Source organism: Nelumbo lutea, chromosome 2 (assembly GCF_056320005.1).
Source record: "Nelumbo lutea isolate HS-2025 chromosome 2, American lotus-T2T, whole genome shotgun sequence".
Taxonomy (NCBI): domain Eukaryota; kingdom Viridiplantae; phylum Streptophyta; class Magnoliopsida; order Proteales; family Nelumbonaceae; genus Nelumbo; species Nelumbo lutea.
Window position 1 is genome coordinate 111219668 of NC_142685.1, and position 26775 is coordinate 111246442.

The following is a 26775-nucleotide window of genomic DNA, read 5'->3' on the forward strand; positions in this document are numbered from 1 at the left end:
ACGTCCAGTGAAAATTCTAAAAAGAAGGACGTTCGCTCTTTTATAGATAATATAGATATAAATAATACATATATAATTACATAACATAATTGACACGAGTCCAACTTAGTGAAAAAAATACATCTACTTTTATTTGTATTAATTAAATTTGTACATGTTTATCCATAAGTCTGGGCTCGGATTTGCAAATACATAAATATGGGCCTACATTGGATCAGGCATTGGTTGGGTTGGAACTTGCATGGACCAGGCTACCTGAGGCCTCAACTCAACTCAAGCCTAACTCGACTTCAGGTTAATCCCAGGACAGGCCCAACCAGAGCCTTATAAGTTATAATTCAAGCTGTAAAGCTCTGGTTGCATTGGGTTGGACTCAGGTTGCATCCGCCCAAGTTAAGCCTAATCCACACATGTACAGCCGAAAACATAGTCTTATTGTTTGATTTGGACTTTGTAGGCTGGGTGTCTGAAATGTGTTCTCTCTCTCTCTCTCACTCTCTCCAGCTTGTGAAATAGAATGGTACTCCACAATTTTATAATTCTACTAAGGGGGCGTTCTTTTTTTGGATTTAGAGAGGGAGGAAAGTTGGTCAGTGGGACTTTGGTTCCCATTGACCAATAATCCCATGTTTTTTAAGCTTTATGTAGGGACCAGGGAAAGTTTATTTTTCTGGGTATTACTTACCTAGGAAAGTGATACCCATCTCCTAGGTGGATAAATAACTTTTTCACATAAGGGAAAATTTGCCAACACTTGAATGGGACAAAAATATCTATTTTAATAATGTATTTCTATGGCTAAAATAGTCATTACCTTATTATTTGAGAAATAAAAGAACATGGATAAATATATTAGGTAAGTGTTTTCCAGAAAAGACTTATCCAGATAGGTAATTGCAATTACCCAGGTAATTAACTTACGGAAAAGCGAACGGGCCTAAGTACTAACAACTTAGGCTTAGTTTGGAATAAGTACAAATGTAAATATGTACAATACAAATACATACAAAATAATACAAAATATAAGATTTTGCACTCTACGTATTTACATTTGTACTCCTTCCAAACTAAGCTTTAGAGATTAGGTTGGTGTATTTTGTAACTAGTAATGCTGATCTACATCGATGTTTTGATTTTTGACTGGAAGAACATACATTGGGTTTCATTTCTTTAGTTTTAGTAACACCGAACATTGAATTGATCATTTTGGAAAGCTAATATATTCCATCAATTATGATTCATGACTATTTTTTCTTAATGGGCAATCTAAGCTCTGAAAGTAAGAGATAGACCCATCGTGTTCCAACTGGGTGACCTCTACCTTGTATGTTAAAGTTACGCATCCAAAGTCGGCCATGAACTGTTTATACTGTATTGCTGGATAAGCAAACTCCCCAAGTTTTCACAAATCACAGTTAATAGATCATGATTCAAGAGGGGCCAAAATTCAATATACTATCAATGACTTTGTGATACATCCAATGAACTTAGCAGAGAGTTTTGGCTTTCTAATCTTAGGATTTGGTAAGCTGGAACCCCAAATTAAGATATGTACGTTTGAGCTACTTTGGCCCACTGTAACTTGAGACCATAACTATAAGAATAGAGCGACTTGGACCCTAATTAGGGGTTTAGTGGATTGGTTTTGGGTTAGACTCAATCAAAATCAAAATCAATTTGAATGGATTGGATGAATTAATTAGACATGTTGAATTGGAGTAGCCCAAACTTAATGGTCCAAAGTATTTATTAGATTATATTGGACCTGGTCTATCTATAATAGATTTATGTTGGATTGGGTTGTATTGAATAAATATTCGGTTCATCAATAGAAGAATTATAATACAAGTATCAATAGATCAGGTTTAGGTTGGAGCCAATATAAATTAAGACCAATTTAAATAGACTGGATGGTTGAGGCATTGAATTGGACTGGTCCAAAATAATTCAAAGTATTCATCGGATTAGATTGGACCCATTCCATTTATAATGAACTCATATTAGACCGAATCGGATTGGACCAAATGCGGTCCAATTGACACCCCTTATTCGTTAAAAGGCACATTGTAAGTTGGGTCCACTCCCAATCCAAACCCAAATACAAACTGATTTTCTGAACTTTGTACCCAGTAAAATGAAGTTTCCACTTTTTCAGTGTTCAGCTACAGTTTTATATTTGGATTGATATCGGATTCTCATCATCTATACAAATTATGATTCGTTTGTTCATTCTCCCAGGAACATAAAAATAAAAATGGGTGGTCAGGGTGGCATGTGAAGCCAAGCCAGGTCTACCTTGGCTTTGGGTAGGAGAGTGGGTAGGGCAGGCCTATCCTTTGTTGGGTAGTGACTGCCTGAACCTCCTTCTCGTCCTCATAGCCTTTATTTTATCAATGAAAAGTTGAGATGTCGACATGCATGACGATTGATTCTACTGTAAAAACCCATGCTTTTGAAATTATTTTATAGTGTGAGATAATTAATTTAAGCAGATCCGACTCTCCTGAACTCTATTTACTTTGGAAATTAAGCCAACAACCAGCCTCTTGATCTTCTCTATATATCAATTATGGGTCTACTTAATTTGGAGGCCAACTCTCATCTGTTGGAGCACTTGAATCCAAAATGGAAAAGGAGTGATTAATCTGTTTGCTAGAAGAATTTATTCTTATTCTTTCTCCCCTTTCATAATCTTCCTTTTAAGTCTTCAAAAACTGATTTGATGATGAAACAAGAATGGTTATACAGAGCATTCCCTTGAGACAAGGAAGGAGCTGAATGGTCTCTGTCAAATCTGTGAATTGATTTAGAACTTTTTGGAAAAAGTTCTCCACTGTTATTGTTGTATGCATGTCTTCACAATGTGGAAACAGAATGCAAACATTTCAAGCAGTGACTGTCAAAACTTATAGAAGTAAGACTTTGAACAAGTGTCAGCAGGCATTTCAACCCAAGAAAAACTTAGGTAGGGTTGTAGAAGAAATTAATGAGAGAGAGAGAGAGAGATTCAAGTGGGGATTAATTACTAGATGACTTGAGCTGAAAAGGTGGTGAGGGGGTTAAAGAGCTGAGGATGAAATTGAAATGTACTTGAGAGAGAAACCCAAGTCGAGCAGTGCAACCTCTGATTTCCACAAATATCACCCAAGAGATGCTGTGTGATATATGAAAGGCTGACATGCATGTACTTGAGAATTGAATGCCAAATTAACACATCTCCCAATCAGTAAGTCAGTTTAACCATTTAGCATAAATTATCACCTACTTTTGTTTGACAGAATGTCATATTTATGATTTTACTGGTTGGTTGAACTTTTTGTAGAAAGCCTAGGCGGTTGCAGTCACTTTGTTTTGCTTTGAATGGGCAATAGATAATTTGTTTTGAGCTTGAGCTGCAGACCTGCAGTTGGGGTTACATAAACTTCTCTTCTGGAGAGCGGAGGGGGGGGGGGTTTCTGGGTTAGATATTAGAATTTGAAATCTCTGTAAATCTGGAGATTCCAAGATTTTTCATACAATGAGATGCTTTTAGGTCTTCTGTGAATCATGGTTGCACTACAATATTGTCGACCCACATCGGTTTCAACTTTCAACCTAGTAAACCAATTCAGTTGGTTTGGCAGTTTCAAAGTTCTGAGGTGTTTAACAATCAATGAAAGAAATTTTGGGTAGAAGATTTTTTTTTGGTATTAATTTTCTATCTTGAAGTAATCACTTAGTTTTTAATAGTTAGTTTTGAATTTATTTTATTTTATTTTATTTATTGGTAATTGTTTCAAACAAGAAGTTGACTGTTAGCTAGGGCAAGGGATGCTAACATACTAAAGACAGCTGACAGCAGGCCAAGGGAGCCTGTCAATATCAGCAGCCCCAGTCATTTCAAAATGCATAAGGGATGTGTTCTTAGCAACTTTAAGAAAAGATGGAGGGGGGAGATGTTGAATGTTATCCCCTATTTAATTCTTCTGTTGCTCTTGCTCTTAGGTTACATGTTCATGATACTTTCTGATACTTGTTAAGAGCATTAAGATAACCCCAATTTGACCCTAAGGATTTTTTAATGTCTTTAGCTTGTGATAATTAAATCTGACCACTAAGAATGATATATCTACCTTTTGCTTAATTTTTTTTACAAAACATTAAATTTTAAGAGCAATAGAATTCAGTAATTAACATTTTTCCTTCCTTTAAAATGTAAATAGGGCTACAATCAGTATTCATTTATCAAGTTTGAGTTCAATCCAATCCGGATTCAACCTATTTATGAATTGAATATGGATTTACCCTATCCAATGAATATTGAAATGCATGCATGCTTGAACTTTGTAAAAAGCCATCTTAGACTCTAAAGATTGAAAACTAGCCATTTTCACCCTCAAACTATGATGGAAAAACTATGTTAAACCAAAATAGGACGAGGTTAGACATGTCATTGACGATTTCTTTAGACAACAAATAAAATAATAAAGCATGCTTATATGACACCGGTCAAGTCAACAAATTTGAGAAAATATAAGCCAATTTAGACCCTAAAGTTTGAAAAAAAAGTCACTTTAATAAAGTTAATTAAGTAAATTAAAAAATTACACTAGTTAAGATAATTAAGTAATATAAATCAATTAAGGAAACTAAGTTAAATTAAGTTACTATTAGTTAAATAAATTAAGCTAAGTATATAAAATAATTAAAAAATTAAGTAAATTAGATTAATTAAGAAAATTGAGTTGCTAAGTTAACTAAATTAATTAAATAAATTAAGTGATAGTTAAATTACTATTAGTTAAGCTAATTTAGTGTTTAAGTGATAATTTACTCTTAATTATTATTAATTTAATGACTTTAACTATTTATTGTTACCATGCTATGCCATCATAAACCCATTTATCATTATTGTTAATTTATTCTTAATTATTTAATGTTAAATTAATTATTGTCAATTTAGTGACTCTAATTTGATAAGAGACCTTTTAGTTAAATTGATAAGATAAGTAATCATTATAATCATGACAAAATTAATAAAGTTTTTTTCTAACTAATAGAATTTTTAACATCTAAAGTGGCCTATAATTTCCTAAATTTGTTTGACTTGAGTTGTGCCACATTAGCATGTTTTATTATTTTATTTATTATCAAATGGAATTGTTGGCAATATCTCTAATGTTGTCTCTTTTGGGTTTAACATGGCCTTTCCATCATAGTTTGAGGGTGAAAATGACGCTTTTCAATCTTTAGGCTCAGTTTGTAAGGAGTACAAATACAAATATGTACATTATAAATACATACAAAATAATACAAAATATAAGGTTTTTCGCTCTACATGGTATTTTTGCTCCTTCCAAACTGAGCCTTAAGTTCTATAGTGGCCTTTTTACAAAGTTCAAGGGTTGTCAAGACTAAAGATCCATTTTTTGAATCAAAACATATACTATATTCTAAAATGCAATTATCTGAGTTAGACTCCTCATATTTCTTGCAAATCCTTTTAGAATTTTGTGTTTTTTTTTTTCAATTTTTAAAAATTAAAAAAAATTGCATATGGGACTATTTAATTAAGCTCACTTACAACTAATTCAGTTAAGAAATTGAATTTAACATGCGCATCTTTTCAACAACAGCCCGTGCATCATGAGAGGCTCTTCAAGTATTATATTTATTAGTAAAATTAGTTTGAATGACACCTATTTATGAAGGCTGCATTTGTCTACAATGCGAATCTGAACAGAAAACAAATTTTGCACCCAGTTCGGTTTTGTACCTGTTTGTTTGTGACCATGATTTGCACTCTTACGTGATCCAAAACTAAGTCAATTAACTTCTTATTGTAGTCTCCCAAATAAATTACCTTCCTCTTGTCTCATTTCTCTTTCATATAAATAGGAGCTGCACCATTTTACTTCTTGCAAACAAACAAAACAAGATTAAATCCAAAAGAGAGATGAAACCAGAATTTACACTCAGTCCATTTGCACTGCAACCAAACAGTGCCTAAAGAGACACAGGTTAAATTTTAGTTTAATTTATTGATTGGATTATATGTAGAGATGATCATAGAGCTGCCTGGGCCAGTTTAGCCTAGCCTAGCCTGCAGGCCCTGCACTCTAGGCCTGAAAATACATACATTCCTTGGCCATCGTTGCTTGCATAAGTTAATAATACCATATCTAAGGGCGCGTTTAGTTTGCAGGAATAGGGGTCCATATCCATTTCCATTCCAACTGTTTGGTTGGGTGGGATGGCATGGGAATGAGAACCCGTTCCAACTGTGAACCAAACAGACCCTAAAATCCATATGAATTCCAATTGAATCCAAATAATTTTGCTGAACAAAGCAAATGAGAATAGCTCAGAGGGACTAAGGTGAAGAATCCCAAGAAAAAGGAGCTAAAATTGGTCCAGGCCATAGTATGAACTATGAAGGCCTCCCTTGGGCTTGTCAAAGCAATAGGCGATAGGCCTATCTTCAACAAACAAACCGAACCGTAGACTGGACCGAGAGCTCCCACCGGCTGGCCCATGAACAGTGAGCGCCCGTAATTACCTTGTGGTCCAACACATTCAAATGTCAGTTGCTTAACTGTGTCTGAAACCAAAAATTCTGACCACATATGAAACAATGATCAGGATGCAGAAGGGCATCAGACATCTTGATTGGGATGTAATGCAACAACCACATGCACCATTAAGGTTGCAATAGCAACATCTGATCACAACTTTATTATGCACACCATCTTTTTGTCGAAATTCATGAAAAAAACTATGCCCACATCAATCCACCCCCCACCCCCAGGACCACCACCACCATCTTTGTTGATAGCATGGGCTCCGCCTACACCACTGCCATACACACACAAGGTCAACAAATATTCTTATCCATACAAACAATTAATTGTATCCAATTTGAGTTTCCCTTGATCGGTTGAATCCTTGAAAACCCATCAGTCTAACCAACCATCTATTAATCGGTGACTGGATTAAACTAAACATTGTCTATCTCCTCTTCCGATCTAACTGTAATCGTCTTAAAAAATTTGAAAAAAGATCTCTCTTTCTCCTTCTTCACACCCAGAAAGAAAAGAGAAAACGAAAACCCATCAGTCTAACCAACCATCTATTAATCGGTGACTGGATTAAACTAAACATTGTCTATCTCCTCTTCCGATCTAACTGTAATCGTCTTAAAAAATTTGAAAAAAGATCTCTCTTTCTCCTTCTTCACACCCAGAAAGAAAAGAGAAAACGAAATGCATTGGACAGAAAGAGAAGGAAAACAGAATAGTACAGAGATACTAGATCAAGTATTTACTTATGCATTAGCTTCACAACCATGAATTGTTCAGTTTTGTGTTTGGCCAAGCAAGCTGCTTATGGATCGAGCTTTAACCACACCGATCTTCTTTCTTTTCTTTGTGATCATCAATGGCTTTTCATAATCTTCGACCTCCCCATCACCTGGCAAGGTCTCATCCGATTGTTTCTCTGCCGACGATGACGACGGTCGTCCTTTCTTAGCACCGGCGGAGGCACGGCCGCGGACGCTGCTCATGCTTCTAAGTCTTCCTTTACCCAAGTGGTGCTCGCACAAAGAGTAACCGACGAGTGTTTGTTGGCAGCAACGCCATCCCCTCCCATTAACACGACTGCACCTCGAGCCCTCCATTATCACCCCACCACCACTCCCTCTCTTCTTCACGTTAGTATTGTTATTACCATTGACTCCTTGCTGCTTCGGTATTGTTCCTTGTTCTTGTTCTTCTTGATCTTCTGCTTCTTCTTCATCATCTTCGTCTTCTAGCTTAGCCCATTTCTTGTTCGTCTTGGTTTTCAGGTTAGTAGCCTTCATCTTATTCTCGTTCTCCATTATCGTTCCGTCGCCTGCTGTTCGTCCGAGTCTCCCTCTTCTCTTCTTCAGTGGAAACGCTTTCTCTCCCTCACACCATCTCCCAACCTCTACGGTGCAACAAAAAACAAGAGTCGTAATGTGCTAACTCCTGAAGAAGTATTCTGGTGTTTCTTTCATGAGTAGCTCTAGCTAGATCCTTACCTTGATCGGAGGAAGATGGAAGCAGCGAAATTCCATCACCGGCTTCTGAACCCAAACTACTTCCCTTTCTAAAGATTAATCAAGTGAGCGAAGATCCACAACCCCATAAACAGACGGATAATCAGAAAGCAACATCAAATGAGTGCACATAAAAGCAAAGATTATTCCAATGAAAGGTCCGTTTCCCTTTCTAAGATGAGAGAGGGAGGGAGAGAGAGACGGCTGGGTAATGGGAGGAGGCGTGAACAGTGTATTCATTTCACTTTAATATATCTGGGTTGTGGTAAATTAAGACTCCTGGTTCTCCTGACTGTACTTTCCTTTGTTTTTTTTAACCATGGAAATGTGAGATTTGCTGAGAAAAACGAGAGGAAACAGGTGAAGTTATTTTTACCTGATAGTGTTAATCTCAGAGCTCCAACTTCTTCCATCTTTCTTCTCTTCTCTTTGAAGATCGATTTCCTGCACAGAACCCGCTGAGACTTGAGAAACATAAAATCAAGGAACCCCATAACTAGGAAGTTGCACCAGTGGCGAGAAAGAGAGAGAAAGAGGGGAAAGCCACCGATTTGAGCCGAATAAGCATGGATTAAAATCAAGAGAAGCAAAATGGTGCAGCTCCGGAAAAATCATTAGAGAAGGGAAAAGAAAACAAAGGAGGAGGAGGAGGAGGAGGAGGCAACAGTTCCACAGCCCTTTACCTCGTTGACCGGGGTTCCATTAATGGGGCGCATGCAATATTCTTTCTTGGTTTGCTGGTGTTGTCTATCGGCGGAATCGGAGCAAATCCAACCACCCCTTCTCCTTTTCATTACCAGTTGCAACTCTGAGCGGGGTCGATTCTCTTCCTCCTTCACCGCCACCACCTCCGACAGGGTTTGATTGGGGGAACTTGGAAGCCGATTCAGATGGACGTTCTCTGCTTCTGGGGAGCGATCTTCATTTGGGTGCAACCCCATTGTTTCTCTCTCTCCCTCCATGGCTGCAGCATCTCGTCGTGCCTGGGCGTTTTGCTCCCGTTGTGCCTCTGCTGGTAGTGGTAGCATGGGGACTTGGGGATCTGGTAGACTGACGGGGCACAGGGAAGTGAAAGGCAGCGGCACAGATCGCTTTCTGATCCTCATCGATTCAGACGATCGGACGAATTGGTTTGGAGTGGACGAGGAGAAAAGAGGACAGACCGGCGGAGGGAGAAGATTTTGCAGTTGGGATTTCGGCAAAGGGAGAGAAAGGTGCAAATCCCCCAGTAGATAGTAGAAAGCAATAGCAGGAGTCTCTCTCCAATGCTGTCTTTCTCTCTCTTACTTTTATTTGTTGCACCACCACACGCACAGCACGCACGCACAAGCAGAGGTCCTGCTTTAGGATGACCGGCTACCGGGGTAGGCTGGATTTTAACGTTGAGCGAGAAGTACGGAGGGTGCCAGGGTGGAGATAACCGGAAATACCAAAAAGCGATGGGATAGGTAGGGACTAGGGGGATGGGATTGGGATGATGGGATAGCCCGCAATGGGTCAGAGGGGGAGTGCGTGGTGCGCTCTCTCTCTCTTTTATCTTTCCATCAAAGAGAAGGAGATACCGAGGAGGTGCGCTCTCTCTCTCTTTTATTTTTTCTATTTTATTTTGATTTATGAATCTAAAATTTAATAGAATGATCATTTATTAGAACACATCCTGTAGTTTCACATATTTATTTAAATCCATTTTATAGTTTTTGTATAGATAACCTACTTTTAGTTTTTATTTTTCTAAAAACACCCATGTAGTTGCAATTTATTTACTTAATCGATCTTTCGTTAAGAAGTTTTTGTTTTTCCGTCTAAAAATAGTGACATGATCACTTAAATTAAGTGGAAAATATTTAAGAGCATGAGCCCATGATTTTTTATTCCAAAAATACCCCTAACACTTCTTTGTACATAAAACAAAATGAACTAAATAGAGAAAATAGAGTGGTTGATTGTGCCTTATTAGAGGTAAAAATGATATTTTCATTTTTATTTTCTTTTGATTAAATTTATTCAAATGTACAATAATATTCTTATTTTTATGTATAATAATAAATAATTTTTACAAGTCTTATTTTTTTGTATGTAAAATAAAAATAATTTATATATTTTTTTACTTTTATATGTATAATAATAAATATTATATATAATATTTTTATTTTTCATATGTATGACAAAAAAATTTTTATATGTTTAATTTTTATTTTTCATGGGAAGCTTGGCTCATAGTCGAACTCGAACTTGTGTATTTTTAAGCCAAGCCGAATTCAAGTTCAAGTCTCTAGCTAGAACTGAGCTCGAGCTCGAACTCAGGCCTAACATTGTTTTGGCAAGTCGAACTCAAATAGGTAGATATTCAACTCTGTTCAATGTGAATCTACCCCCTACTATCATCTAATGGAAGGTTGATTAAGTAAATCAACTGCAAAACTATAGAAGATGTTTTAATAAAATGCATACTATATAATATGTTTTAGTAATCCATAAAACTTAAGAGGTGTTTTAATAAATGACCCTTAATAAAAACTCTTAGCAAGTTGGAAAGAGTGCCTTGCCCTTGCTAAAGGGAGTATGCCAACCGAAGAACGACAGCATCAACAAGAGGACATTCTAGTCATTTTACATGATGTATGGATGGTCATGGGTGTATTTATGTTTCACAGCAATAAAACACCCGCAGAGGGTGCAGTGACTAAACTGACCCGCTGAAGCCGTTGGAATTTGATTGGATCTTTTGTTAAGTGGGTTCAGCAGACATAATTGGATCTTTTGGTCCATGGGTTAAGCTTCTATTTGAACCCGACCCATCTATTTGCGGCCCACAGGCCTCAGCGTCTCGTATCTACACATTAAAAACAGCTTTGGTTTTGGCCCACACTCACCATCAAAAAACAAAAAGAGACGAACTCGAGTATTCTCAATCCCCTATGGTTTGCTTCATTCAGACAGTGGATTGATGCCTAATGGAGATTCTAATCTGACGTTATGCAAGGAGCCAAGCACCCTACGCATGTAAGATGCTCTTTACTGAATCGAAATCTCATAATCCACTCTATGTGACGGTGTTAAACTGTTAATCAGGTTGTATTTGTAGGGTTGCAAGTAAAACAGTTTTTCTTTATTTTGGTTAAAAAGGAGGAACTAGAGAAGACGGGGTCACTCGGCCCCTTGCATCATTCAAACAAATGAAAAACAAGGGGCCGCTTGACAAACTTTTTTTGAAAGATCTTTTGGAAGTTTTGACAAAATGCATTCGTATAAAGACGAATTGAAAAATATGAAAAATTCCATTTAAAAATTCTCAAAATGGACTTCCCGCATCTTTTTAGGGCTGCGGCTTTCAGTGGCTAGATCTTTTCTCAGTCAAACAAGAAAAGACCAAAATACGGATTTCCAATCTTCTAAAAAACTAACAGCCTATACAAAAAGATGCACCAAACGGAACCTAAACCTGGAGGTAGAACGTGAGCGAGAATTCAATGTATGAGATAGAGCTTTACGTGCCAACTAGTCCGCCGCATTAATATAAGTCTAATTAGGATCAAGGTTTCAATCAATCCGTATAAAGATGTTATATAATCCATTTACTTTTCATTGATTCACATTAACCAAAATTTATTTTTCACTTTCACAACATATACTTACGATCTGGACTTAAGACTTTAACAATGTTAAAGATGTTAGGTGTGATGTATCCTTTTATATTGGTTCACGTCTTTCATTGCATGGTGCAGTAGTTGCACTATATTTTGCCCTTACTTTATCCTGTTTATTCGTGAGAAGTAAATTTATGTGTTTCAGAGAAGGGAGGTAAGAGGAGGGTTATGTGTTTCAGAGTGAGGTAAAAACCAATATGATGCATTCTCCACTGAGGAAGGTGTACAACTGCACTGCCAATGAGTGCAAATGAGACATAGTACGAATTTTAGATCAGATAAGAGTTCAAATTGTAATTATAAAGAAATAGATGCAAAATTTGCATTTGGTTCAGATTTGCACTGCAAACAATCAAAGCCTAATGGAAGAATTTGTGCTTGATTTAGTAATATTCAAGAGGCATTAGCTTGAGAGAATGCATGATGATATATGGAGCTGTTATGGATAAAGAAACTGTAAACATGACTAGTTTGGAGAGTTTCAGAAGATAAGAATTTGGATCTTGCATGACAGCACTACATAGGATGTAAAGTGTCAACTGGCTGGTTGGTAAGGTCTTCTGTTGATTATAGTGGAGACTTGGAATCGAATCCCGTCTGCACCTGAATTGGGAGTGTTTATGGGCTACTCCCCTTGTATAACCCCTTGTTATTGTGCAGAACCAGTTCCAAACTAGACACCCATGGGGCCATAATCAGAACTATTGTATCTAACCCAATAAGACCCGATTATATGCTGCTGTCTCGTTGGTTCTCTCTCACTCCAGCCCATGCCCATTACCAACAAGACACTACCAACACAGCTTCCAATGTGATCTCAGGCAATGCACATCTCAAACATGTTTTGTATTTGTATGTTGACATTGATGGAGTGATACTTACATTGGTGTTGAGACGTGTGAATACAAATCATGTTGGAAGCAATATTGGTAGCATCTTGTTGGTAGCATATCCAGACCTCTCTCTAGATCTCTTTCTGTTTCTTTTGGGAGATCGGCTTCAGTCAGTGCAGCACCCGTTCAAATACTGTTCTAACATCTTTTACAGCCTTACATTGGGAACCTTCTGTATTTTATTTCATGAGGAGATATTCCCAATACAAAGCTATAAAGATTATTGGAGTAGACCTTGCACTGACTGAATCTGGTTTCTTCTTTTGGCAGGAGTTAATGTATTGCCAAAGTAGGAAACAGGCCCAATTAAGCCCAAAAGAGTGGTTTGGAAATTTGGATGATCGGAATTAAGCTGGAACTATATTACACCTGAGTCGACATTTACACATTCCAACTAAATGTTGTTAGCAGCTAGGGTGCCTTGATTCCCTCAAAAAGAAAAAGGAATCTACATGAAAACCTCTTATCTCATGGCTATTCCAAAGAATGACCTTATTTACCTTGAAGGCGCTGTTCATTTGCTGGTATTTAGTGCGGGTAAGTCGGTCAACCAGTAAATTGATTGCAATGCCTACATTGAATTGTCCCTCTATAGAGTGCATTCATATCATTCAGGATGTGTAGGAGTATCAGTTATTCCATGTAACTGATATCCTTCTGTAGGTGGGTAAACAACTTATCAATCCACTTGTTGAACCCAATGCTCTCTCCCTCTCACTTCTCTCTTTATTTAAGAATACTGAAAAACACTGTCCTAATATGTGTATTTAGGCTATGTTTGGGAGTGTTTAAGTTAAATTCAAATAAATATTTATTTGTGTTTTGTATTTGGCATTCAACTTTTTCAAGTGTTTTTTTTTTTAATAAACACTTATTTTGTATTGGATGTTTGGTAGTATTTTTCTCCAATAAGCACTTACATAAGCATTTGTGACAATTTTGTTCTTCATTTTCTTTCAAATTTTCAAAATATACCCATTGAAAGCACTTTTAAGAAAGTACTTTTATGAAAACATTTTACAAAAGCACTTTTATGAAAGCATTTTTACAAAATACATTTTTATAAATAATACTTTCTTAAAAGTGTTTTCATAAAAATACTTTGTAAAAGTGCTTTCATAAAAGTATTTTTATAAAGGTGCTTTCGTAAAAGTACTTTCATAAAAGTACTTTCAAGTAGTGCTAATCGGGTGTGTGAGCCCAAGGTACCCCCAAAAAGAAATTGCGACTATGCCATTACCCTTATAGAAGGAAACAACCCCATTAATGTACAACCTTACAGATATTCCCAATACCAAAAGGGAGAGGTCGAAAAGATCATTAGGGGAATGCTATAGGAAGGGGTAATAAGGCCCAACAACAACCCATTTTCGGCCCTCGTTCTCCTAGTAAAAAAAGGATGGTGGATGGAGACTTTATGTAGACTATCGAGCCCTGAACAGAGTAGTGATCAAGGATAGGATCCCTATTCCCATGGTGGATGAGTTGCTAGATGAGTTCTATGGTGCAACTACCTTCTCCAAAATAGATCTCAGATTTGGGTATCATCAGATCCGAATTCGGGAAGGAGATGAATACAAAACTGTCTTTTCACACTATTGAAGGACATTACGAGTATCCTGTGATGCCCTTCAGATTAAGCAATGCACCCTCCTCGTTCCAGGCACTCATGAATGACAATTTTTGGGACCACTTGAGAAAGTTCATATCTTAGTTTTTTTTTTTTTTTTTACAATATTTTAATCTAAAGTAAGTCAATAGACGATCACTTGGAGCATTTACGAGTGGTATTACAATTATTACGCTAACACCAGTTGTTTGCCAAGAAAATTAAGTGAAGTTTGCAATAGAGAGCATTGACTACCTTGGTCATGTCATCTCCAAGGAAGGAGTTAGTGTGGACTCAGAGAAAATTTAGAGTATGCAACCATGGCCTAGACCCAAAACTCAAGAGGGAACTAATCAGTTGCTATCAAAAGTTCATAGAAGGGTACGGGCTGAAAGCTCAACCATTTACACAAATTTTGAAGAATGATGATTAGGGTTGGAGCGAATAGGCAAAACAAGCCTTTCAAACTCTTAACCAAGCTATGGCCACCACTCCGATGTTGGGCTTACCCAATTTTAATAGCCCATTTACTATTGAGTGAGATGCCAACGGGCGTGGTGTGGGGGCTGTGTAACCCAGAATGGATGACCTATTGCCTATTACAACAAGGGACTACAAGGCCGGAATTTGCATCTCTCTACCTATGACAAGGAATTACTGGCCATGGTGCTAGCAATTCAAAAGTGGAGGCCTTATATTTTGGGGAATAAGTTCTTTGTACCAACTGATCATCAAAGTTTGAGATTTTTGATAGAGCAAAAACTTCACACCCCTTTCCAACAAAGACTAATTAGTAAACTCCTGGGATATGAATTTGAAATTTGGTATAGGAAAGGAAAAGAAAATGCACTAGCAGATGCTCTATGGAGGAAGGGTGAAGAAGAGCTACGAGCCATCTCTAAGCCCATTTCTAGCTGGATTGAGGCTTGAGGCTTGAAATGGGAGACCACACTTAATCCAAAACTAAAAAGTAAAAAAATAAAAAAAAAAATCCAAGAGACCATTGTTGCAAGAAAGAGGCTAGGGCCCAAGTACGAGTTTAAGCAGGGCATGATTTAATAGAAGGGACGTGTAGTGTTGAGCCGAGGAAGCTCATGCCTCCCCTATGGGGGGACACATAGGGTATTACAACACTATGTAATGGCTAAAGGGAATTTGCTATTGGAAGGGATACAAGAAAAAGGTAAAGTAGTGGATCTGTGAATGTGACATGTGTCAGAGGAACAAAATAGAGAACCTTCCCACCCCTCTGGAACAAAAAATTTGTCATCTTTGTACTAGTGGATCGACTGCGTTAGCCCACCCATATTCAGCCTGGGAGGTAGCTCAAGTATTCCCTTGACGGGATCTTTAAATTACATGGCATGCCCCTCTTGATTGTGAGTGATCGAGACCTAGTCTTCACTAGCAATTAATGGAAGGAGCATTTTAGGCTATAGGGAACCTAGCTCAAGATGAGTACAGCCTACCACCCTCAAATGGATGGACGGATGGAGGTTCTTAACTGCACACTTGAGACCTATTTGCACTGCTTTACTAGTAGTCAGCCACATCAATGGGTGAAATGGCTCTCACTCACAGAATGATGGTACAATACCACCTTCCATACTGTAGCATAGAGCATGCCATATTAGTTAGTATATGGTACACCCCTCCCACCCTCTTATCCTATGTCTTGGGAACAACTAGAGTTCAGTCAATAGATATGGAACTCAGAGAGAAAAATATCCTAATGGGTTTAAAATATCACCTCCAAATTTCCCAGTATAGGATGAAGAAACTGGTTGATAAACATCACATTGAAAGAATTTTTGAAGAAGGTGACTGGGTATTTCTTCGACTACAACCATACAGACAGTCTACCATTGCAGCCCACAAATCATAGAAATTATTAGCTCGATACTATGGGCCCTTTAAGGTGCTTTAGAGGATCGACATAGTAGCCTACAAACTACATCTACCGGAATGTAGGCTTCACCCAGTGTTTCATGTCAGTTGGCTGAAGAAGAAATTGGGACCCCAACATATTTCCAGCCCCACTCTACCTCCCCTCTCAAAGACAGGAGTACTTAAACCCATCCCTTTGCCCTTCTAGATATATGTATGATTAAGAGAGCCGAAAAAGCTATAACCAAAGTTTTAATTCAGTAGGAGGGGACATCAGAGGCAACTGCAACTTGGGAAGATTTGGGAAAACATCTACAATTAGTTTGCTGGACATCACCTTGAAGACAAGGCCCAACCCAAGGTGGGGAGGAGTGATACACATCCCAACTTCGAACCCGGTCTAGCCCGTTCTTCATGGGCATGGGCCAACCAATGGGTAGACTCCATACTGCTCGAGCTATAGAGGATGTGAACTACATGAACACACCACATCGTCATCTAACCGCTTAGACCTTTTGTAGAGCTAATCATTGGCCATTATCATTATTTTTCTTTCCAGGCAATCATTATCATGTAACATGCATAATGAGCCTCTTCTTCTATAAATAGCTGCCTTGATGATAAATTAGGAGAATTATATTTTCATCAGTAAAACATCATTTCCTTTTCTTCTTCTTCTCAGTGGATGGTGCAGTTTGGCACCATTCTGTGAGAAGGAAAAAGCGGTCCACTCAGATCCATAAAGAAATAGATACTGGATTGATTCGGCAGAGCTTCATCACCAGCTCTGTCTACCTTCTTCAATGAGATTTCGATCATTTCTTTGAAAAATATAAGGGTAATAAAGCAAGGAAAAACATGAAAAAAAGAACTAAATACAACGGAAGAGAAGATAAAGTTTATTTGGTAATAAAGCAAGGAGACACAATTTTCTTCATTTCTGACTATCTTGATGAACGAAAATGGTGATGTCGACTTGCAATAGAAACAATTGGGGAGGGCGATCTTCCAATATGGATCTTGCTCTAAGATGTGGTAAGGATGGAACAACTTAGGCAATGGCTATCATTGATGATTCTACTCAGCCGATGAACAAAACAATGGCTTAACGATAGGTTAGGGAAGCCCAAGTGTTGAATCAATCATTCTGCTGCCGTTGTGCTTGTTGGGAGGAAGAAGACGAACAATGTCTCATTAGGATTTTGGTAGATCCAATGGTGGGAGAAGAAGAAGAAGAAGAGAGGAGATCCGCCATCATTATTGGAAGCCGCAGTAGTGGCCGTGATCTCAATCAACCAAGAACAAGGTAAAGGGGGAGGAGGAAGAAGGGGAAGAAAAGGAAGAAAGAAAGAGAAAGGGAAGAGAAAAAAAGAGACGAGATAGAGTGAGAAAGAGAAAATAGGAAAGGAGCTCAGATTCTTCACCACCTTCGTCGCCTCTTTTTAGTTCGAAGAAGAAGATGAATAGTGCCTTCTTTCGAATTAGGCTAAATAAGAATTATAGATTAGATTTTATAATGGGAAGGGGAATTTTGGTAATTTATGGTTTTGGTGGGTTTTTTATAATTTCAAAAACCAGGGTATTTTTGATTGAACTGGGTCTAAGGGGATCAGACTGGGGGTTCCTGGATGGATAGTTAGGATTTAATGTATGGGTTAATAAGATTGGGCAAAAATGAATCTGGGGTATTTTTTACTGAAATTTGGTAGGATGGGGTTTCTACATGTACCAAGTTGATTAGTAGGATGGGGTTTTTGGAGTGCTGATTTGATTGGTAGATCAGATTGGGCCATCTGGGCCCAGATTTGAAATCCGGTCAATCTAGAGTCTCAAAACATAATTGAGGTGCCATGTAGGGGTAAACAAAGGTATCCTGGGATGAAATTTACAGATAGGTATTTGGAGGTGTTAAAGATCTGATGGTGATGTCTAATTAGTCTTGGAGGGTCAAGATCATAGGAATTTGAGTCAATAGGATGTTTTGGAATATAATCTTGGTTGGATAAAAGGGCAAACATGAGAATCTTGGGTTAAAACTTTAGGGACATGTGTTTTGATGTATCTCAATTTTAATGATGTGGTTTGATTGGTTTGGATGTATTACGATCAAGGGGATCTAGGTTGTAGTTGTTTTAGGCTAACAAGAGGGGTCAAAATGGAATCTTCATTTGATGAGAGGGTAAATGAATGAATTTTGAGCTGAAATTTGTTGGGTAGGTATTTTGGGAGGTCTTAAGTTTAATGGTGGTGTCTGATTTGAGGATTGAGGTGTAAATGGGGATCTATCAAGGCCATTGGATTGTTATTGGATGGATTTAATGGTGAATTTAGGGGCTTTGGGGCTAAAAGTTGGGATTTTTGGGTGTTTTAGAGAGATATGAAAGGTTTGATCAGGCATTAAGTGTAATTTGGAGGTTTAGGCAACGAACTAAGCAAAAATTGGGTGCTGACACTCTTCCCCCTCAAATCTGTCATAATCAATGCATTAAGATAAAAAAAATCTACCAGCCTTAATTTCCTACTACTCAGAAGAATCAAAGGATTGAATGCATGAAGTGGGTATGTTTAAGCAATTAACCTGTTTTTCGTTTCCCGACCATTTTTTCCCTTTATTAGGTGAATGTTAGGTCATACACAAGGATCACTCTAAAATTAGCACCTTTGTGATGATTCTAAACTTTTATTTCTAGATTAATGATAATGGTATTGTTTGGTATTGTCTGTTTCTACTTGAAATGTTGCTACATTAGTGTCACCTATGTTTTGAGTTTAAATGTGACTTTTCTTTTCGATTGAATCTGTCAAAATGTTTCTTCTACAAATATAAACCAATGGGTGTTAGAAGTCCATTGGTGATGAGTCCATAAGAACAATCTATGACCAGTCTTCTTAGTTGGTGGCATCTTACATGGAAGCATAAAGATTTGATGCATCACATGCATACTAGCAAATAAGGGTGGCCACGAGCTGAACCTTTCACGAGCTATTCGATCTCGGCTCGGTTCAGCTTAAACCAAGCTTCGAATTGAATTTGAGCCCAATATATAGGCATATTTACTAATCAAGCTGAGCTTGAGCCTAGTGAAGCTTAGCTTATGAGGCTCGTGAGCTTAGTATTAAATAAATAATTTTTTCTATATACATACATACATACATACATACATATATAATAAATAAATTTATAATATATAATAATATTTTTATTAATATAGTATTTTTATTTTTTATGTATAATAGTAAATAATTTTTATAATTCTTATTTTTTTGTCTAAAAAATAAAAAATAATAATTTTATACATATAATTTTTATTTTAAAAAAAAAAACTTGACTTATAGTCAAGCTTGATTTGAGCCAAGCTTATACTTGTAAGCTATGAACCGAGCTGAGCTCAAGTTCAAGTCACTAGCTCAAATTGAATTCGAACTCAAACTCGAGCCTGATACTATTCCTGTGAGCTGAGCTCGAATAGCCATATATTCGGCTCGGCTCAGCTTGAATCCACTCCTACTACCCTTCCCCCAAAACATTTTTTTTTTTGTGATTCTATACTTTTAGATCCATTAGATTTGCATCTAAATAAGCCAATTATAAGAATCATTTATTTTTAAATTTGACCATTAGATGAAGGATCAGTATAAAGGGTGGTGTCGTGTTGAATATAATTAAACACATGTTCAATGCCTACGGTCACTTATGTTGTCATTTATGTACAATGGAGCCACTAAATTGTGAGAAACCCTAGGAAGATATCCATTCTTTCTGTAATAAAATAAAAATTTATTAATTAAAAAAGAAAAACAAAGAATAAACGCACGAGGATAAAGGGCTAGGGAAAAAAAAAAAAACAAGAACAAAAAGCTACCAGCAATCCTAACAAAATAAATAAATAAATAAAAACCCAAAGAGAGGATATCTATAACAGCCCTGAACTATTTGTGCTAGAATTAAACTAGGCGGTGGAAGAAAAAGCTATACTAAACGACGGGAAGAAGTGCATTCCTACTCACTCCTCATAAATATCTTAGTGGTGAGACTGGTCAGATTTATTATATAAAGTGGTCCATACTGCAATTTCCAACCAGCCAACTCACTCTAAGCCACCTGGTTTTCCTTCATTGGAATTGTTTGGTGGACCACTATTCCAACTTTGAGGGTAAGGGTATCAATTAGACTGGATTTGGTCCAATCCGTTTCAGTCCAATGTGAGTCCATTATAAATGGATCAGGTCTAATTCAATCCATGAATGTTTGGATCAATTTGGATTGATCTAATTTAATGTGTTGGCTGTTCAATCTGTTCAAATTCATTTTGATCTAGATTGGTTTCAATCCAAACCCAGTCCATTAATATATATATTCTTATCTTATATCAATGGATTAGATATTGGCTTAATCTAACCCAATCCAATATAAATTTGTTATGGGCAGTCCAGGTCCAATCCAACCTAATAAATATTATGGACCGGATTGGTCTAATCCAATATATCTTGTTGGTTCATCTAATCCATCCAAATTGATTTTGGAGTATTGAACAGTGTCCAATCCAAAACCGGTCCATTGACACCCTTATTTGAGGGGGTTCATGATTGGGCACTTCTCAAGATCGAACCGGATCAATATGATCTTGTTCTCAAATTAAAGTTCAAACCATGTTTTTGAAAATAAGACTAGAGCAGACGGTTGGACCATTATTTGACTTGGGAGTTGGTCATGACTCTGGAGTCCAATTTTAGACCCAAGAAACGTTTGACGATGATCAGGCCATTTGAAATTGGTGGTCGAAGTGGTTTCATTTCCAGGTCGATTTTTAAAACCATACATGATTTTAACTAACCAAGAACTTGCAACATGACCTGGTTTTGACTAGGCCATTAGGGTCGGCCAATCCCATCTAGCCAACTATTTTGAGCCAGGCTAGGGCTTAGATCTAAACGCTTTTCTTCTACCCAAACCAAAGTTGAACTAGGCTAAGCACTTCTCTGTTCAACTCAAATCCATTGACACTACAGTAGGCTTATTTATAGAAGATAGGTGATTAACTTCTGATAAGTTTTATCCACTGAATTCTCTCTCACTCTCTCTCTCTCTCTCATGTGTTCATTCACAAAACTCCCACAGACGGGTCAAGAATTGTTGGACATTTTGGCGAAGTCCATTAATTAACAATCAGGTTTAATAAATCAAGAACAATACATCACATTAATTAATAAAACACACAAAGCCAATGATGTCAAAAGCGTGCACGCAAGGTGGTAAGAAAAAGCTACGTACCTTAGCTTTTCCATCCTGTAAGCTGTAAGCACTAGTAGTGATCCCTGATGCCCTTCTCATTCTCAGTGTGCTGTGTGGTTCATGCACTTGAGAATTTGCATGGGTGATGCTACTATCAAGATCGATCTGATAACGATTATATCGTCACCAATCTCTCTCAATTATCCTGGGTGTCGAATCACTTAGCTTTCCGCTAAAGCTACGTGGCTTAGTGAAGTTTGTGCTTCAAATAAAGCCAAAATAGTGAAATACCATATATCCATCCACAGCGGCCGCCACACCTCACAGCACTGATCTTCTCAGAAGTGGGACGGCTTAATATAACATTAATTTAATAAAAAGTATTAATTCCATCAAGTAGTGCAGTTTTGGTTATAAATACATCCTCGTCGAAGGATGTTGATCGCAACACATCGATATTATTGACTTGGGTCGTCTCTTCGTTTCAGCTTTTAATTACATCTCTGCATTTTGTTCTCTTTGTTGGAAAGTCAATAAGCAACGAACGAGCATGAGGAGTTGGAACAGTTTCATCAGTGGCCGAGCTTTGCTTGTAGTAGTAGTACTGCTTATGCATTTAGGTGTGGCGGTGAAGTCCCAATTAAGCTCTGATTTCTATAACTCAACATGCCCAAATCTGCTTAAGATTGTTCGGAAACAGGTCAATACAGCTATCATGAATGAAATGCGAATGGCAGCTTCTTTGCTTCGACTTCACTTCCATGATTGCTTTGTAAATGTGAGTTTGTAACTTAAAATGGGCTTTATGATGCATACATATATGACAATATTCTTCCCATGCATGAGGCATTTATGCATATACATTCACCATCATCATCATCATCTAAGCCTTGTTCTATCTATATGGAGTCAGTTACATGAATCCTGGTGAGTGCAATATTTAACACTTTCCTTTTTTGTTGTTTAAGTTATGAGTACTTAAATCATATCTTATTACTTTCATCGAAGTCATCCTTTTCATCTATCCTTAGTTCTTATGGTTTCATCAACTTGTAACAGGTCACTTTTTTTTAATGGGTTTTGCCCTAGCTAAATGGTTTTCTCTGCATGTGACCAAATTATCTCATCTACAACAAGAGATTTAATTAATTAATTAATTAATTAAAAAACTTTTTCGTTAGCTATTTAACGTGTTGCAAAGGTTGCACAAAGTAACACACCATGTAAGCTCTAGCTGAAGTCAAAAGGTTTCCTTGGTGGTGTCTAAAAGTTAAAAGGGGCACATTCTTTTGAGTGTGTCTTCTTTAGTAGATAATTTGACTTAATTTGTTTTTCAAGTTTTCTTTGCTAATAAGTACTTTGGTTCCTCTACTCATGGTCATGGTCATGGCCACCATCATTTGCTTCAATATGGTATCGCCTATCAACTTCTTCTTCTTCTTCTTCTTCTTATATTCATACTCGTATATATACTTACAGGGATGTGATGCATCTGTTCTCTTGGATGGAAGTGATAGTGAGAAATTAGCAGTTCCCAACTTAAACTCAGCAAGAGGATTTGATGTTATTGATACAATTAAGAGTGCCGTAGAGAGTGAATGCCCTGGAGTGGTATCATGTGCTGATATACTAGCTATAGCCGCAAGAGATTCCATTCTCTTAGTACGTATATCTACATTTTTTTTACATGTTCATATATATTTCATGTCTTTTTTCTTTATATCTATTTGCATATTATCATCATATTACATCATTTAATTTGAGATGGTATCAGAGTCATTTTGACCAAGTGTTCTAGTGTTTGATTCTCATTACTCCCATTATAATTAATTAAGTTTCAGCACAAGGTATGGGCGAGCCTGTACTTGTTCATATTTCAAAGCCTAATGGGCTTTCATAATTTCATGTGAAGGGGCGCATTAGAAAATATCAACTTATCAAAAGACTCACTTAACAACTTAAGCTTTTAGATTGAATGATTCTTTGAGGCTAGCAATGATAATAAGATATATATAACTAGAGAGAGAGAGAGAATTACAGATTGAAGAAGATATCAATCTGTAATTTACAGATTGAACTCTGATTAATTTGCAGAGTGGAGGACCTTCATGGAAAGTTCTTCTAGGGCGAAGGGATGGCTTGGTAGCAAACCAGACAGGGGCCAATAATGGTCTTCCTTCTCCATTTGAATCGGTTGATGAAATCACTGCAAAGTTTGCTGCTGTAGGCCTCAACCTCACAGACGTTGTGTCCTTATCAGGTACCACCCGGCCTATATATGTTTTTGTTTAACAGCGTACAACGAGCTTTCTTTTTCTTTTTTCCCTTTGATTTTCCCATATTCATTCACTGCAATATCCATCTCATATTTAAAGATCGGATTATAAGGTGTTCATCCGTTTTTGTAATCCAGACTGTCAATCAGTATCTCAGGGCCTGTTTGGTTTAGCAAGAATAGGGATCTGGAAATGGGTTATTTTGATTCCAACTATTTGATTGGGTGGAATAGAATTCCATTCCCATTCCCGGTGGAATGGTATTCTCTCATTTGAGGGAATGACCATTCCCTCCTCCTCCCTTAAGGAATGAAATCTCATTCTACCTGCTTCTAATTCCCATTATATTCCGATTCTTGTCTGAAACCAAATTGACTATGGGAATAGACCATTCCAATTCTGATTCTGGTTCTGACCAATTTTAATTCAATTGTAAACCAATCAAACCGTTATATTATATATGGATCTTAGAACCTGTTTGGTTCATGGGAATAGGGGTCTGAAATCAAAATTGGAATGGGCTATTCTAATTTCAATTGTTTGGTTGGGTGGAATCAGAATACCATTCCCATTCCTGCTGGAATGGCATTCCCCCATTTGAGGGAATGGCCATTCCCTACCCCTCCTTTAATTCCCATTCTCATTCCTGTCTAAACTAAACAGATTATGGGAATGGACCATTCCAATTCCGATTCCGATTTTGACTACGAACCAAACAGACACTTAATATGTTCATCATTTTTTAATTATCACTAGGTTAAGGGTGAACCAGTCCAATCATCTGGTTCAATTATCTAATTTGTTCAATTAAAAATTTAAGGAAAATTTTAAGAAATAGGAAATAATTTCATCATCATCATCATTAGGGGTGGGAATGAGCCGAGCTTCTCATGAGCTTGAGCCTAATATATAGGCTCATTTTCTAATTAAGCCGGGCTTGAGCCCAATGAAGCTCGACTCATGAGGCTCACGAGCCTAATCAAGCCTAGTATAATAAATAAATAATTTTTGTTTTATATATACATACATATAATAAATAATTTTATTATATATATTATTTTTTATGTATAATAGTAAATAACATTTACAATTCTTGTTTTTTGTATGTATAATAATAAATTATTTTTATATGTATAATTTTTATTTTTAGAAAAAGCTTATCTTGCAGTTGAGTCGAGTTCAAACTCGTGAACTATTGAACCTAGCCAAGCTCGAGCTCAAGTCTCTAGCTCAAATCAAGCTCAAGCCTAACACCATTTCTACAAACTGAGCTCGAATAACCAAATATTCGACTCGACTTGAATCGAATTTACCCCTAATCATCATCATCTAAGTCATCCAAATTATATGAATGATCCAGTCCAATAAAATTCCCTTGCATGGTTCATCGATTAAGGATGACCATGACAGAGTGGATGGTTAACCTCATTAATTTTATGTTTGGAATATATTTAAGTTTAACTTAGAAATATAATTGATTGAAGAGATATGTAATTGATAATTAAGTGTGGCTTACTTTGTTCAATCTGTAGGTGGTCACACAATCGGCTTAGCAAGGTGTGCTACCTTCAGTACGAGATTGTTCAACTTCTCTGGAACAGGTGCTCCAGACACCACAATGAACACAGATATGGTGACTGATCTGCAAAACCTCTGCCCACAGAGTGGTGATGGCAACAAAACCACCGCTCTTGATCGCAATTCAACTGATTTATTTGACAACCATTACTTCAAGAACTTGCTCAATGCAAAGGGTCTTCTCTTTTCAGACCAAAATCTTTTCTCTAACACTAGTTCTCAGGCCGGAAGCACAACCAAAGCACTTGTTGAGAGCTACAGCAACAGTTCTAAGCTCTTCTTCCAGGATTTTGTCAATTCAATGATCAAAATGGGGAACATAAGTCCTCTAACTGGGACAAATGGACAAATACGTAATAACTGCAGTGTAGTTAACTAAATGCCACACCCATCAGAGCCCTTGAAGCCTTCTCTCTTTGAATGCTTTGGTATTGCATTTCTTGCAGAATTAAGTTATGCCTGAATCAAGCTCAAGTAATTATGTGTTTTCCAATGTAATGAAGTCAGTGTATTTCCCATTTCATAAATGTTCTTACGTATGAACAAGCTAAATCTTTACATATATATTGTTATGTTTATGTATATGTATAAATTGTAGTTCTTATATCTGAAATTTATATATAATTTTCTATATAAATTATAGGGTAAAATAGATTTAAACATACCTGTTGGAAAATGGGGTCACTATAATTTTGGAGGAGAATCTCTAAGGCACGTTTGAAGATATTGTCTTTAAAACGTTATTTGCCCCCACTCAGTTTCACTGAGTTTGCTGTTGGGTTACAAGCAAATCCATTCCCAGGATACAACAGAGCCTTGGGCGAGAATCTGCAACTAGCAAAGTTGAAGAATCTCCGAAGAAACCTTCTGTGAGACTATAGCAAACCGGACTGAAAGAAAGAGAAAGTAGATTTCGAAAAACGTGTATTTTTTAAAGTCTGATTAATGCTACTTAAATAGTTTATGAAGATGTATGAAGAAAATGTAGGTGCTAATTTAGAAAAGGCACCTTGAACAGTCACAATTTCAAACATTGTGATTGTTAATTTTGATGATCACACCCGATCGAATCATATCAACGGTGATCAATAGTCAGCATCGCACCAAAACCAAAGCCGCCACGAAGTGTACCTCTAAAGCACCTCATTGCGCCACAAACACGTGCGTTGCGCAGTATCAAACCTCCATACTCTCCTCTATTATTTCTAAGGAGTGTAAATCAACTCCTATTAAAATACTAAAAACAAAACTTATAATTTTCTAATGTGAGAAGTTAAAAATTGGGTTTTGTAAGAAAAAAAACTAATTTTTCAAACAAGTATGCAAGTGCAATTTCATATGTAATTAACCAATCAAACCCATTGGATTTAATCTCTTATGAGATTAAAATCCAACAATACCTTAAGATTTTGATAATTAACTTAAACATACCTTGAATATATATGTATATATTGCAGTTCTTGGGACGCATAGATATTGGAAAGTTGCACAGCCCAAATCAATATCAGGATTATCCCAATCAGACAATACGAAAACAAGTTTATGACTATGGAAAATGTAGTTTGTAACTTGCAATCCAGTGACTAGGTTAAA

At 37.0% G+C, this 26775-nt stretch overlaps 2 protein-coding genes across 2 annotated transcripts; one reads left to right on the top strand and one right to left on the bottom strand.

The window, feature by feature from the left end:
• Positions 1-7091: 7091 nt before the first annotated feature.
• On the bottom strand, positions 7092-9322 carry LOC148872793 (uncharacterized). Its single transcript, XM_088967999.1, has 4 exons — positions 8743-9322; positions 8436-8503; positions 8042-8109; positions 7092-7947 (listed from the first exon to the last, which is right to left on the bottom strand). Exons 1-4 carry the CDS (start codon positions 9163-9165, stop codon positions 7334-7336), a joined length of 1173 nt encoding a protein of 390 aa, XP_088824125.1. The 5' UTR covers positions 9166-9322; the 3' UTR covers positions 7092-7333.
• Positions 9323-21762: 12440 nt separating this feature from the next.
• LOC148872794 (peroxidase N-like) lies at positions 21763-25819 on the top strand. The gene is made up of 4 exons (XM_088967824.1): positions 21763-22106; positions 22808-22990; positions 23423-23588; positions 25137-25819. The coding sequence occupies exons 1-4, from the start codon at positions 21879-21881 to the stop codon at positions 25559-25561; spliced, it is 1002 nt and encodes a 333-aa protein (XP_088823950.1). The 5' UTR covers positions 21763-21878; the 3' UTR covers positions 25562-25819.
• Positions 25820-26775: the final 956 nt, after the last annotated feature.